At 42.3% G+C, this 13,708-nt stretch overlaps 1 protein-coding gene across 1 annotated transcript in view; it reads right to left on the reverse strand.

Annotated features, from left to right (window-relative positions):
• The window catches only part of KIF14 (kinesin family member 14), a 47,603-nt gene that overhangs the window by 17,993 nt on the left and 15,902 nt on the right, over window positions 1-13,708 (reverse strand). Inside the window, exons 13-20 of the mRNA XM_065871983.1 lie at window positions 13,208-13,392; window positions 10,070-10,172; window positions 9,090-9,250; window positions 6,271-6,418; window positions 5,749-5,901; window positions 4,148-4,274; window positions 1,984-2,077; window positions 1,330-1,462 (exon numbers count right to left, since the gene is read on the reverse strand). Of these exons, the coding sequence (XP_065728055.1) occupies window positions 1,330-1,462; window positions 1,984-2,077; window positions 4,148-4,274; window positions 5,749-5,901; window positions 6,271-6,418; window positions 9,090-9,250; window positions 10,070-10,172; window positions 13,208-13,392 (1,104 nt within the window). The remainder of the gene's footprint in view (window positions 1-1,329; window positions 1,463-1,983; window positions 2,078-4,147; window positions 4,275-5,748; window positions 5,902-6,270; window positions 6,419-9,089; window positions 9,251-10,069; window positions 10,173-13,207; window positions 13,393-13,708) is intronic.

Genomic DNA, 13,708 nt, shown 5'->3' on the forward strand with positions numbered 1-13,708 from the left:
GTAAAGAATATTGCAACAAACGGTTGAAAGTAGGAATGTAAGGTAACTCACCCATCAGATTTTAATGTATATGTCAAGGCAAGAATTCTCAAATGACCTCAATACAGTTTTTTGTTTTTTTAATTACACAAGCAATTCACATTCATTGTGGAAAATCTGGAAATTATTAATACATATAACACAAAGAAAAAATTTTAACCATCTGCAAACCCATCATTTAGAGGTAAACTGTCAGTGCTTTTGTATGATTCCCTTCAGCCTTTCTGTATTTTCTATTGTGAATACACCTTGCATTCCATTCCTGGAATTAACCCTACTTAATCATGGTATAAGTATTCTCTAAATACAACCTTGGGTTTGACTTATTAACATTTCTTTCAGGATTTTTATAGCTGTGTTCATATTAAGATTAGTTTGTAATTCTCTTTTGAATCATCTTTTCAGGTTTTGTGGGTTTTGTTTGTTTTGATTGTAATCAGTTATTCTAGCATCGTAACTGTGATACCTTCTATTCTTTGCTACGTTCTAGAATAGTTTAAATGTAACAGGATTTGTCTGTTTTTTGGAGGTTCAAAAGTGCTTACCTATGAAATTGACTGGGATCAGCATCTTTTTTTTTTTTTTTAATGTTTTTTTTTTTTTTGCGGTACGCGGGCCTCTCACTGCTGTGGTCTCTCCCGCTGCGGAGCACAAGCTCCGGACGCACAGGCTCAGCGGCCATGGCTCAGGGCCCAGCCGCTCCGCGGCACGTGGGATCCTCCTGGACCGGGGCACGAACCTGTGTTCCCTGCATCGGCAGGCGGACCCTCAACCACTGCACCACCAGGGAAGCCCAGCATCTTTTTTTTTTTTTTCAGGCTAATCCACTGACAAACTTTTCAATTTATTTGCTCGGTTAGTCACCTATTAAATCAACTTTCATAATTTCTCTTTTTCTAGAAAAATCTTTACTTTCTAGAAAATTATTAAACTTATTAGCTTACTTATTAAACTTATTTACATAAAAATGTAAAATAATCTTAAAATGCTTGAGATCTTTATTTAAATGCTACGTCCATTCCTAAAATCACATGTTCTTCTTTTCAAAGAGCCGAAGCCTGAGTTTATTAATTCTAATTTGTCAACTATTCCTTTTATTTTTAATGATTCCTTCATTTACTCTCCTTTGGTTTAGGTTTATTCTTTTCTAGATTGAGTTAACTAGTTTATTTTCATTTTTCCACTACACAATTCAAGCATTAAGGCTATAATCTGGCAGAATCCTGTAAGTTTTTACATATAATATTTTTATTTCAAAAAGTTTATAGAGATTTTAATAATATTCCAAACCTCGTAAAGTTCTTTCATTGCCGCAAGCTTAGACTCAAACTTTTCCAGACTCCAGACAGTTGAGACCCCTAGTTGCAGGTTACGAACCTGAATACAAGTGTCAGAACTACTTCCTTTATCTGATACAACATGTCTGAAAGAAAAACCAAAGAAAAAAAATGCTTCTCCTAAAACATACATAACCTAGAGTTTTCCGAATTAGAATGACTCCCATAAAAATTCAGACCACTGATTAAATCTCTCCATAGTTAAGTATTTTTGTTATACTAATAATCGTGTCTAGTATATACTATATTAAAATAACTTCTTATATAATAATTTCCGAAAAGTTCTAATATTGTATATTCCTTTTAAAATGTGGAATACTTATAAATTCTCAACTCAAAAGAAAATTAGTGAATTCCTAAAACATCTAAAATTATTGTTTATAAAATATACGAGTATGTTAATTGCTGAAAGCCTTTTTCACTCCAAAGTGAGCTCTGAGAGGGGAATCTGGAAGTGCCCCTGGGGATTATGACACCCGCTTGCTCCTGGACAGGCATGTAGGATACCATGTCCTTAGAGAAACTAAAACAGAAAAAAATCACATGAAGCGTGAAGTGTGACTAGTTTAAAACAACGAATTACTTTACAAATAAGATAATCACTCACCTGCCAAAAACATAATTCTTTTTTAACTTGTTGCTGATGGTATTGGCTTCCTGAATCATCATGGAGAGTTTCATGGAGCTCCAACTGGGCTGAACTAGCAGAGAGCACACGGAGAAGACTCAGAACACGTATGTGAGCACTAACACGCCACCAGGCACAACACGTCCTGAAAAAAACTGACTTCAAACGAATAGTTCTAACGATACATCACAGAAGGTGAAGGTGATAACTCAGTAACTTTTCTTCAAGCCTCACTGGTGAAATAAAATATTCTTCATACAAAATGAGGTCTTTCACCTGTGGAGGCATGGAAGAAAACTGAAGTTCACAGAGAGAGGATACGAGTTTTGTAAACAAGGAAATGCCAAAGATGCTGTTTTTCCTTCTAATATTTTTAAAGATTTTTTTTTCTAATTTCTTTTTTTCCTAACTTCTAATTTATTTAAAGTATTAGGTAAAGTATACTACAGCCTTAACTTAAGTAGAACCACAGTTCTTTTTTATTTTGCCTGAAATTTAAAAAATAAGATAGATAAAGACAGAAACAGAGATATGTTAGGACATAAAAACACTTTCAGTCCACAATTCCACGTTCCTAATTCAAATTTAAGATTTTATCATAAACATTTTCTATATTGTTCAGTCAAACTTATAACCAGCATTCCATTAAAAACATTACTTTGGAAGAGTGAAATTCATTGTTCATGTGGATAAAAAAAATCAAGTATTCATTGCATGGTACTGTTTTAGGACCTAAGAGGAATAAAAACATGTATTAATACAATGTTCTTATCTCTCACAACAGATGTAACTGTTTCAAGGTAATTTAAAAACAGAAGTTATGGAAAGTATATGGCACAACTACCAAGTATTGTTGCTAAAACACTGAACCTGGATGACGGGTTCTTTGCAGGGTATGTAGAGGCATAAGCAACAGCCTGGACCTACAGTCAGCAAACCCAGAATCTGTGAAGCTCTACAGGTAGAGAACCTGGCTTCTTCAATACATGAATTACAAGGGGACAGAGAGAGGGGAAGGAAGAGCCAGCTGACAGATTAAAAGAGACTTAAAAGGCACATCTAGGGCTTCCCTGGTGGCGTCCGGAGCCTGTGCTCCACAATGGGAGAGGCCACAGCAGTGAGAGGCCCGTGTACCGCAAAAAAAAAAAAAAAAAAAAAAAGGCACATCTAGCAAACACAGGGTGTGGACGACCACATTTGTATCCTGATTCAAACAAACCGAATAGGTTTTAAAAATTATGACAAAGTCCACAAAATTTGAATAGGGACTATATATTTAATGTGTAAGAAATTATTATTAATATTTTTAGGTGTAATAATAATATCAGAGTTATGCTTCAAAGAGTGACAGGGAAAGAGAGAAAAGAGAGTTCTTATCTAACTTGGAGATACATAGTGAAGTATTTACAGATCAGGTGATAGGATGTCTGGGAGTTGCTTCAGAATAGTCCAGGGGAGCAGGGGGATTGAGCACGGCTGGAACAAAACTGAACATGTGTGGGTAACTGTTGAAGATGGATGATAAGTATGGAAGAGTTTACTGTAGTAATCTCTCTGCTTTCATAGTTTATTTGAAACTTTCTATAATTAAAAAAAGAAAGTTTACATTAAACAGCCTGTGTTTGGGGACTTCCCTGGCAGTCCAGTGGTTAGGACACTGTGCTCTCACTGCCGGGGCCTGGGTTTGATCCCTGGTCGTGAACTAAGATCGCACAGGCGCGGCCAAATAAATATATAAATATTTGAAAAAAAATGCTGTGCTCTACGCAGGAATGTAGAAACGTACAAAAAAAATAACAACTTTCAAGTGAGAAAGAAAATGAAGTATGCAATGATAAAGCACAACTCAGATTAATAATTCTTATAAAGTAAGAATTAAGGATTAGAGTAAGACATTTTAAAAAGCATAATACACATTAAAAGAATACTTGGAACTCTGTTTACTATTTGCTTATATAACTAAATATTCTAAAAAGTGAATATCCTAAAAATAATCATTCATACAAATTTATCTAGATCCAGAGAAGTCAGCAACATCCAGAAAAAAATGTTTGAATATACAAAGAATATGAACATTTTACTAATTGTATGAAATAACATACGTAACTTAAGAAAATACCTGCTACAATCGTCCTGTACTCACTTGTGAAAGTTTTATCCCTGTTACTCTGATTTTGCTGTAGAACTTGTACTTCCTTAGCAATCCTTTGTTTCTCAGTTTCTAAAGCTTCCAGAATTCTTGCATGGCGGATCCTGTGGTCTTCTAAAGCCTAATTGATATTCATTCATGTGGAGCCGTACACGAGAACATGCAAAGAGAGAAATTAGAAAACCAGACTGACGATGGTAATGCACTACATAATTCTCATTTCACAGTACGTGTTTTATTAAGCATAAAGGCTTTTAAAAAATGATTTATAAAGTATCTTTATAAAATGATTTTTTTCCCCACAACAAAATCATTAGGAATTTTTATAACATAGATTAATCTTTTTCTCCCCATTGACAGGAACATAAAAACCTTCAGAAAAAAAGGAAAAAAACTACTCAAGAGTTTGTTGACTAAATTAAAAAGTTGAATTAAAAATACACCTAAAAACCTCACTTGAGGGCTTCCCTGGTGGTGCAGTGGTTGGGAGTCCACCTGCCGATGCAGGGGACGCGGGTTCGTGCCCCGGTCTGGGAGGATTCCACATGCCGCGGAGCGGCTGGGCCCGTGAGCCATGGCCGCTGAGCCTGCGCGTCCGGAGCCTGTGCTCCGCAATGGGAGAGGCCACGGCGGTGAGAGGCCCGCGTACCACACACACACAAAAAAACCTCACTTGATACAAATAAGCCTTATAACAGCCCACTAATGATAATTGTTTTCAAGATTTAAACACATCTGTTCTTCTCTTAAAACTCTCCTGGGTGGTTCACCAAGCCCCTCCGTGCTCTGGAATCGGCTAATATATGTATTCTCACCATTTTATAGTACTGGTACTCTGGGGTTACTGCGAGTATCTTCCTCTACCCCCAACCCCACCATAAACTTAGGAAGGAAAGAAGGAAAACTGCCGTTTGAGAGTAAAACTTGAAGATGTAGGAAGTCGCAGCAGAGACGAAAGCAGGGGCTCCCCCTTCGGGATTCAGGGCCCCCCTCCAGGGCTGGTTAGAAGGGATTCCGGCCCCACCCCAGAGGATGTGATTCGGCAGTTCTGGATGGACCGAGATCTGCACGTCTCCAGGCGATGCTGAGGCTGCTGGTCCAGCACCTGGAGAGCCACCGTGAGCTGCCCTTGAAAGATGCCTCTGTGCTCAGAGAGATGAGGGAAGTCAGCACCTGAGCTCCCAAGGCTGAGGTAGTTCCCTGAGGACTCAGGCAGGCACACGGCCTGCTCGCTGCTCTTTCCACCCTGGCACCGGGATGTAACCGGTCCAGGAGCTGAGCCGTCCCCCCTTCTATATACCACGCCCTAGTATCACCTCACTCCTTACATCGTTCGGCGTGACTGACCACAGGGTCGCTGTGGACCAGGGAAAGAGAACACTCGACTGGAACTCGCTGGAAACAACAGCTCTGTCCCTTTGAAAAGATCTGTGTGAGCACATCGTGAGGACAGAGGCTTTCAGGCAGGAAGCCCCTTCTCCCCTGCAGACCTGGATTTGGCCATCGCCCATCAAGAGACCATAAGCTCTTTAAAAAAAAAAGAAAAATCCAGCTTTTCCTCAAGATAGCTCAGACTAGCTATAAAATGAAATTACCTGTTTCGCAGCCAAAGTCTCCATTTCTAACCGCTTTTTGTTGACATATATTTCCTGTTCAAAACGCTGCTTTGCCTTTTCTAGTTCCTCGATTTTGTAATTAGCCTTTTGGTTATTTATTTCCTGTATCTTCTTTCTTTGACATTCTTCTTTCTTTGACATACAATAATAAAAAATAAATAGGGCAAAGATATAGAGCAATTCTTCAAAAATGATACCAAAATGGTACAAAAGTCCCTTTGTAAAAGTCAGTGCACAGGAAATTGACTCACAGATAGAAAAGGTGCCCCAATGCTTCTCCACCCCATCCAGGTTGACTAACCCAACCGAAAATAGCCATCACTAGTCAAACCTTTCAGAGCGCTGCCCTCCAGATGGGCTTCTGGGAGGCAGGGCTGCCCGAGGGCTGGGGGACAGAGCCTGTCTGCTTCTCCTCCCCCCTGCCCAGCAGCCTTGATCTCCCCTCTGACGCTCCCCCGGGGCCCTGCAGCGGCAGAGAAAGAAAACAGTTCTGCCTCTTACCAGTTCTGCTTCCAGGACTTTTATTTTGCTTTCGTACACAGCTTTTTGAGAGGAAAGCTCTTGCTGAGCCATTTCTTTCACGATCTGGATTCCCTGCATCATTTCTTCCTTTGCTTTCAGCTGCGCCTCCTTTATTTCTGCTTCAAGTCTACAAGTAGCAAAATACTCAATAGTTACAGGGTACTCTGTCAAGAATTCTTCATATGCTATAATAGTTCATAATCATATTAAGATGTTGAATTAAACAAAAGTTCAAATCTCAAAACTTCATTTCTGACATTCTGTCAGCAGCATTCTGAAATGTTTATTAGCTCTAGAACTGTTTACACAAACAAAACATTAAAGGTTGAAAATGTGCTCATTTCTAACTTAATTACCATTGCAGATGCTCGATATTTAAGCAAATGTTTTTCTAATGCTTAAGCTATATAGAAATGTTTTAACTTACATAAAAACATAAAATATATATTTATAACATAATTATGCTACAGTGAACACTGGAGTAAATATTACAGTTAACATTGTAGTAAACACAAAATATGGGCATCTTATGTTAAACTAACAATGGTTAGGGCAAAAATTATTTCATATCATTATCTTTCAATTCATGTTTAGGTCACAGATTAGGAATATATTGAAATGCCTCTAAGAGCATGATACATGAGCCGATAAAGCAGAGACTGTACCATATTTTTCCAATCATCTATAATAACTTTGTAAGCAGACAGGGTGGGGGGTCCCCCAGAGAGAAAACCAGGTGGGGCTTTCTTGACACAAGAGAAGCCACGTTTGGCCTGAGCTGTTTTGCGATCTGAGCCTGGACACAGCGCTTGCCCTTGAACAGGCCTCAGAAACCAATGATCTCGAGGGAAAAAAAAGAACGACTGATATCAGGCAAGAGAAACAACAACAGCAAAGATAAGACACCCGTTGTGAAGACTGGCAGCTCTGAGTCAATGGTGAAGGCTAGCCTGAAGCTCAGCCACCAGGTCAACGGGAACCTCAGGGATGGAGATGCTGACCTTCTGTGACCCCCATGGCTTCAGTCAACTGAAGCCTGGACTCTGTCGATCCCTGCCCTGATTCTATGCTGACTTCTCCCCTGCTCGGGCCCCTTCACGAACACGCATGTACCCTTAGCTTAAAACCTCCCCAGTCTTACTGCTGGGGAAGCACGGCTTTGGGAAAGTTCCCATGTTCTCCTTACTTGACGCAGGTAATGCATCCTTCCTTCTCCTGATCTTTGGCCTGGCTGTGTCTTTTGGCTCGACACCCACCAAGAGGTGAACCCAGTTTTCAGGTAACACTTAGACATTTTGAGAAGTCAAAATATTAAATTACCTTTCACTGTATGGGGGGAAAAGGATTGGTGATTACAGAAAACCAAAAGTTTCTTTCTTCTCAACAAAACCCGACGCTTTAACAACTGTACTGCATAAAATTTCCATACCCAATTTTACTGAATTAGAATAAGAATGTCAGGGCTTCCCTGGTGGTGCAATGGTTGAGAATCCGCCTGCCAAGGCAGGGGACACGGGTTCGAGCCCTAGTCCGGGAGGATCCCACATGCCGCGGAGCCACTAAGCCCGTGCACCACAACCACTGAGCCTGCACTCTGGAGACCACAAGCCACAACGACTGAGCCCGTGAGCCACAACTACTGAAGCCCGTGCGCCTAGAGCCCGTGTTCCGCAACAGGAGAGGCCACTGCAGTGAGAAGCCCGCACAGCACAGAGAAGAGTGGCCCCTGCTCCCTGCTCCCCGCGGCTAGAGAAAGCCTGCGCACAGCAATGAAGACCCAAGGCAGCCAAAAAAAAAAAAGAATAAGAATGTCAAAAGAAAGAGGACCTAATGGCTACCAGGGCCTGGGGGGAGGGGGTAGCCGTTGCTTAGTGGGTACAGAGCCCCAGCTGGGTGATGAGAAAGTTCTGGAGACAGAACGTGGTTGAGGCTGCACAGCACTGTGCATTACTTGACACCACGGAGCGGCACACTTGAAAATGGCTAAAGAGGTGAATTTTACGCTATGTGCGTTGTACCACAACTTTTAAAAAAAAAAGAGGGCACAGCAAGCTCAGACTTTTGACAAGGTGACAAAGCAGGGTTCGTGTGGCCCACCCCGGTCATCCTTCCCAGCCCCCGCCTCCATCCTCTGTGCGGATACTTCTCTCCCCGTGAGCCCGAGATGCCCGTCTCACCCCCCAGCCTCCACTGCACTGCAGCCCGGGACCCGGCTCCACCGCCCTCCACCCTCCAGACCTGGGCCACAGCCACCCTTCTGCAATGTGATCCCCATCATGTCTGTCTCATGTCTCCTTAAAATTCTCTTATGACCCCATAACCTTTAAGATAAAGTCCAAATGCTTTAGCATTTTATTTCTGTTACTTGCCATTTATTTTACAGGGATCCTGCTGAAATCAGAACTCCTACAATATTGCCTCAGCTAAAACTGGGGCAAAAGAAGAAAAGTAAATAAGGGTCCACTCCCCAGGCTTCCCCTGGCCGACTCCCTCCCAGGGGACATCTTCTCACGAGACCTTCGCTGACCCCTGGTCGGGGCAGGAGTCACCCCAGGAGCTCCACACGGTGCAGGGCTCTGTCAGGGCACTCTGTCTGTCCGTCAGCCCCATAAGAAGACAAATTCCTCCAGCGTAGGAGCTAAGTTTGTTTGTTGAATGAATGCACACAGAAGAGGAAAGATCACATCGCTAGAAATCGGCACCCAAAGAGTTAACGAGTGCAGTCAGGACAACCTGATTAAGGCTCTCCATAGCCCTCTCCCGTATACTTACTGTTTCATACCAACAAAAATACTTACTGTAATCTCTGTGCCAAGAGCAAGTCATTTTTTGCAGATTCGAAGTCTCTTGGACCCTCACTCACAAGAGTATCTCTACTGGGCGGTCTTTCCCCTTTCTGGACTTCTACTGGATGATTAAATCTAAAATAATGATCGCCACCAAGAATCACCCGATCACCCTAAAGCACACAAGAAATTTACTCCTTGAGGTGAGTCTGAAGCAAAAAATTCCGTGGGACAAACCCTTATGTTCAACAATTCAATAGTCTAGTATCACTAATGATAAACATAAAAATCACGGCAGCTAACATTTATGAAATGCTTCCTACAGGCCAAGAACCGCATCTGGCACTCTACACATACATCATCTCACTGATGTCTCACAACTATGCATGTTACTATCCCGACTTTAGGAATGAGGAAACTAACAGAGCACAGAGCTTAACGGTAACAGTGATAAGCGCACACTGAGCTGTCTGCAGACACTGTATTAAGAACTATGCATGAATTCTTTCACCTACTCCTCCCTTATCCCTCCTGAAAGACAGGATATTTACCAAGTGACCATACGTCTTGCTTTGCCTTCAACAGAATAGTTCATGCCTGTTCTCCTAATATAATTATTGAAATGCTCTCAAAAGTGTCCTGTCATGGGTGACAGGCAATCACCCCGAGCTTAATAACTTTTCAAAGGTCATATGGCAAGTGGCAGGGCCAGGGCTTCGACCCTGTCTGGCCTGATTCCAAAGCCCAGCTCTTCCCGGGACACATAGTGCTGCTGCTGGTGGACAGCTCCTTGGGGGCTGGTCCACCCACCATAACAGAACTGTGGTCTCTGCGCAAAGGCAGGCAATTCGTGAAGTAAGAGAACGTTAGAACCAGAAAGTCCTTCATCCCGTTCACTACTGATCTTACAGAGGACAGAACCCGGCTCAGAAAAACTAGATCACTTGCCCAAAGTCAAACAATTTGTCACATCTTAGCAGCAGCCAACTTACATGATGTAATACCGTGGGTTCCAAAATAAGTCTTCCATTTACATATGTCTTTGCTTCCCCAGCTGGGATGATACTCACGGTCCCATCGAAATTGTTGATGGTGCTGTGAAGACAGGATGCACATTGTTACAACTACAGGACAGACTAACAAGTAAGAAAAAGGCAATACAGATAATCCTCCTTGAGTTATTCCCTTAGTGTCAAGGTTCATATCAATTTGTGACCATAATGACTTAGAACTCTCTTATTTTCCTTCAATTAGATTTTGAAGGTTTGGTGAAAAAGCCTGGCTTCTCTAGCAATTCTATCCACCAGTGGTGGGAAAAATTTTCATCCTATGTATTTTGATTAAAACTACTTAAAAAAAATACCAGCCCCTCTTCCCCAGAAATGGAAAAAAAAAAAAAAAACACAAACATTAAAGGAAAATACACTAAAATACTGACAGTGGTTTCTTTATGAATGGAAGAGTTTTAAGTATTTTTATGTTTTACTTTTCTAACTTTCTGGTTTCATTTATGAGTTTTAATAATGGGACAAACAACATTTTCCTCCCATGAAAAGAGGGGTAATACAGAGGAAGGAAAAGCATGGAGATAAAAGCACACTCCTTGGACGTCTAATTAACTGAACTCTGACGATAAGATGATACTGTTGAAACTCAACTATAAATGCTATATATCCTTTTGAGTCTTTTTATTCAGAAAATAGGAAAGAAACTCCAAAATCCAATTATCTTTGGATTAACTGGACAGAAAGAAAGAGAAAACTGTAGCAAAAGCTGAGCCCCAAACAAAACCTCCAGCTCCAGACAAGGCTCCGAGATCTCCAGTTAAAGAATGACAGTTGAACTTGAGCACCTAGAGGAGAGGACTTGGGAAGAACAGCCCACCCTCCCGCCAGCCTAGTGTCCTAACCCCATAAAGGTTTAAACAAGGTCTGCTTGTTCTGACGCCTCCTCTCTCCCAGTTCTATCTGCTCTGCCATCAAAAGCCCTTGGCCATTTAGCATTCTGCCCCCTCCCACCCCCCATCCAGCTTCAACCACCAACCCCCTGATCCACCACTATTTTCCATAAGAACCCCACCTGGATTTGCCTTAACATCAGCTTCTCTCCTTTACCTGAATCGCTCCGTCGACATAAGACATCCTCTCCCTTATCTCCATCACTCGTCAAGGCCAGAGTCCTCTAAGCAGCTTCTCTTTAGGGCTCAAAGCTAGAGGTGAACTTTCCTTCTCTTTCTTTACTTTTAAGCACTAAGTAGCTAAGATCCACCTAATGTTAATATAAACTGATGGGTACTGGCGCTCCTTTGTCCACTGAGCCCCACGTGCCAGGTATGTCATCAGTGAAGACAGACACGAAACCTGCTCTCGTGAAGTTCACGGTCCAGAGAGTGAGACAAACACCTATCCGTGTACTAAAAGGGGAAACACCAAGTGCCAGGCGAGTGGCGGACTTCCTGGTCCCCCTGGACTCTCAACTCTTTGGGGGCATGTTCTGTATCTTTGCTACAAGCATAAATAATTCTGGGTTTATCTGTTATAGAAAATGGTTAATTAATGGAAGAGAAAGAGGATCTGAGGATCAAGAAGCCGTGCCACGCCGGGTACAAAGACAACGCGGGCTCGAGGACCTCAGGCCGTGCAATATTGGTGAGAAAACACACTGGATTTTTGGAGATTTTTTGTATGAACGCTGCAGGTCACAAAAACAGCCATATGTTATTTAATATACGGCACTGGTAGAGTTGGTTATTCACGTGGAAAATAAATGAATTTAGATCCCTACTTCATACCAAACAAAAAATTCCATACGACTTAAGGACTTAAATGTGAAGGCAAAACTTCAAAACATTTAGAAGATAATTTAGGTGACTGTCTCTATGACCTCAGTGTAGAAATGATTTCTTAAACAAGACACAAACACTGACAACCATAAAGGAAAAGACTGACTTATGTACTACACTAACCAAGAACTCTGATCCATCAAAAGGCACCATAAGAGGGTGAAACGAGCCACACGCTGGAGAAAACACATTTACAACACAGGAAACTCACAAAAGCTGGGCCACCAAAATATATTAAAAAACTCCTAAAAATTATGAAAAAACCCAACACAATCGAAAAATGGACAAAAGCCACGAACAAGCAGGTTACAGAAGAGCAAACAAAAATGGCCCAAGAACAGGTGAACAGGATCAGTCAAGGGAATGCAACACGCATCCCCCACGAGACGCCATTTCACATCCACCTGACAGCTAAGGGTCGGCAAGGATGCGGGGCCACAGGGACCTCAGCGCCAAGGGCGGCAGAGTGCAGCCATTCTGGAAAACAATCTGAAATTACCTCATAAAGGTGGCTATGCACATATGCTGCAGCCTGGTATCTCTGCTGCCGGACACACCACTTAGGAGCGATCTTCCCGAACTTCACAATGATCACCGTATAGGGAGGGTAACAGGAAGATCATGAGAGACTCACGCAGCGCAGCGGGGCGGACAGGAGGGCCTGGCCGCCCGGGTTCCCAGCGGCTGCCCCGAGGGCCCTAACTCAGGGTATGAAACTCGCCCCACAGAAGCTCTGCCCGTCTGTACCAGGAGACGCATCCAAGAGCGCCCACAGCAGTACTGGGGGAGCAAAACATGAGACACCACCCAAGTGCCCACCAACCAAGTAGACAGGTAGACTCATACAACAGGACACTTTACAGCAGAAAAATGAGAGAGCATCAACATGGACAAATCATGAAAATACACTGTGGAGCTACAACAGTTTACATGTACTATCACCCTAACAACATAGTATCATTCAATTCATATGAATGAATTTTAAAATTTGTTCAATTCATGTGAACAAATTTTAAAATTTGTCAACCCAATCAAAAATCCTGCCATAGATGATGGATAGAAGTTTAGATCTATTGGCTGAGGGATAACTTCTGATAGAGCGATACTACATCGTATCTCCTACTGAGAGTAACTGACCTGCCATCCTTACAAAACACTCAGACTGCCTGTTTTTCCTGGCTAAAAGATGCGTTCGAAGACTTATACCAAAGAATCAGTGTGAGTGAATGCCTCATGTGAAGAAAGCCACAGTCATCAAGATCTGGAAAAGTACTTGGCAGGAACGCACCAGTGCTCGTCGGCGATCAGCACCCCCGACAACTGGATGTCACGGCTCGAGTTTGGTTTATACTTTCCGACTGTAGTTGTTCCCTCTTTTATCATATATAACAGTATCTCCGACAGCTGAGGGTCTTCGTTGAGATTGACCAGGTTTGGCAAATGGTTGTCCATTTGAAATGTAATTCCTGCTTTCTAGTAGAAGTCAGAAAAAAAATTAACTTTAATCACAAGCATGAAACTGTTAGATCCACCTAAAACATTAAACATTTAAGTCGCGGTATGTGGGACTCAGTTAATTAACGGTCTCTTAGACCCTCTCCTCACGACTTCCCCGTAAGTGTGACCACCATACTTCTTAGACTCCCAGGAAGATGCTGACCCTCTGTCCTGGCACCATCCTCAGCCTACTCACGGCTCAACCCAGCATCACCAGATGTGCCTGATCTCACCCACCGACGTCTACAGCAGGTCAGGTCCTGCCGCTGCGTCTCCACTGCCATCACCTTGG

Source organism: Phocoena phocoena, chromosome 1, assembly GCF_963924675.1.
Source record: "Phocoena phocoena chromosome 1, mPhoPho1.1, whole genome shotgun sequence".
Taxonomy (NCBI): Eukaryota; Metazoa; Chordata; class Mammalia; order Artiodactyla; family Phocoenidae; genus Phocoena; species Phocoena phocoena.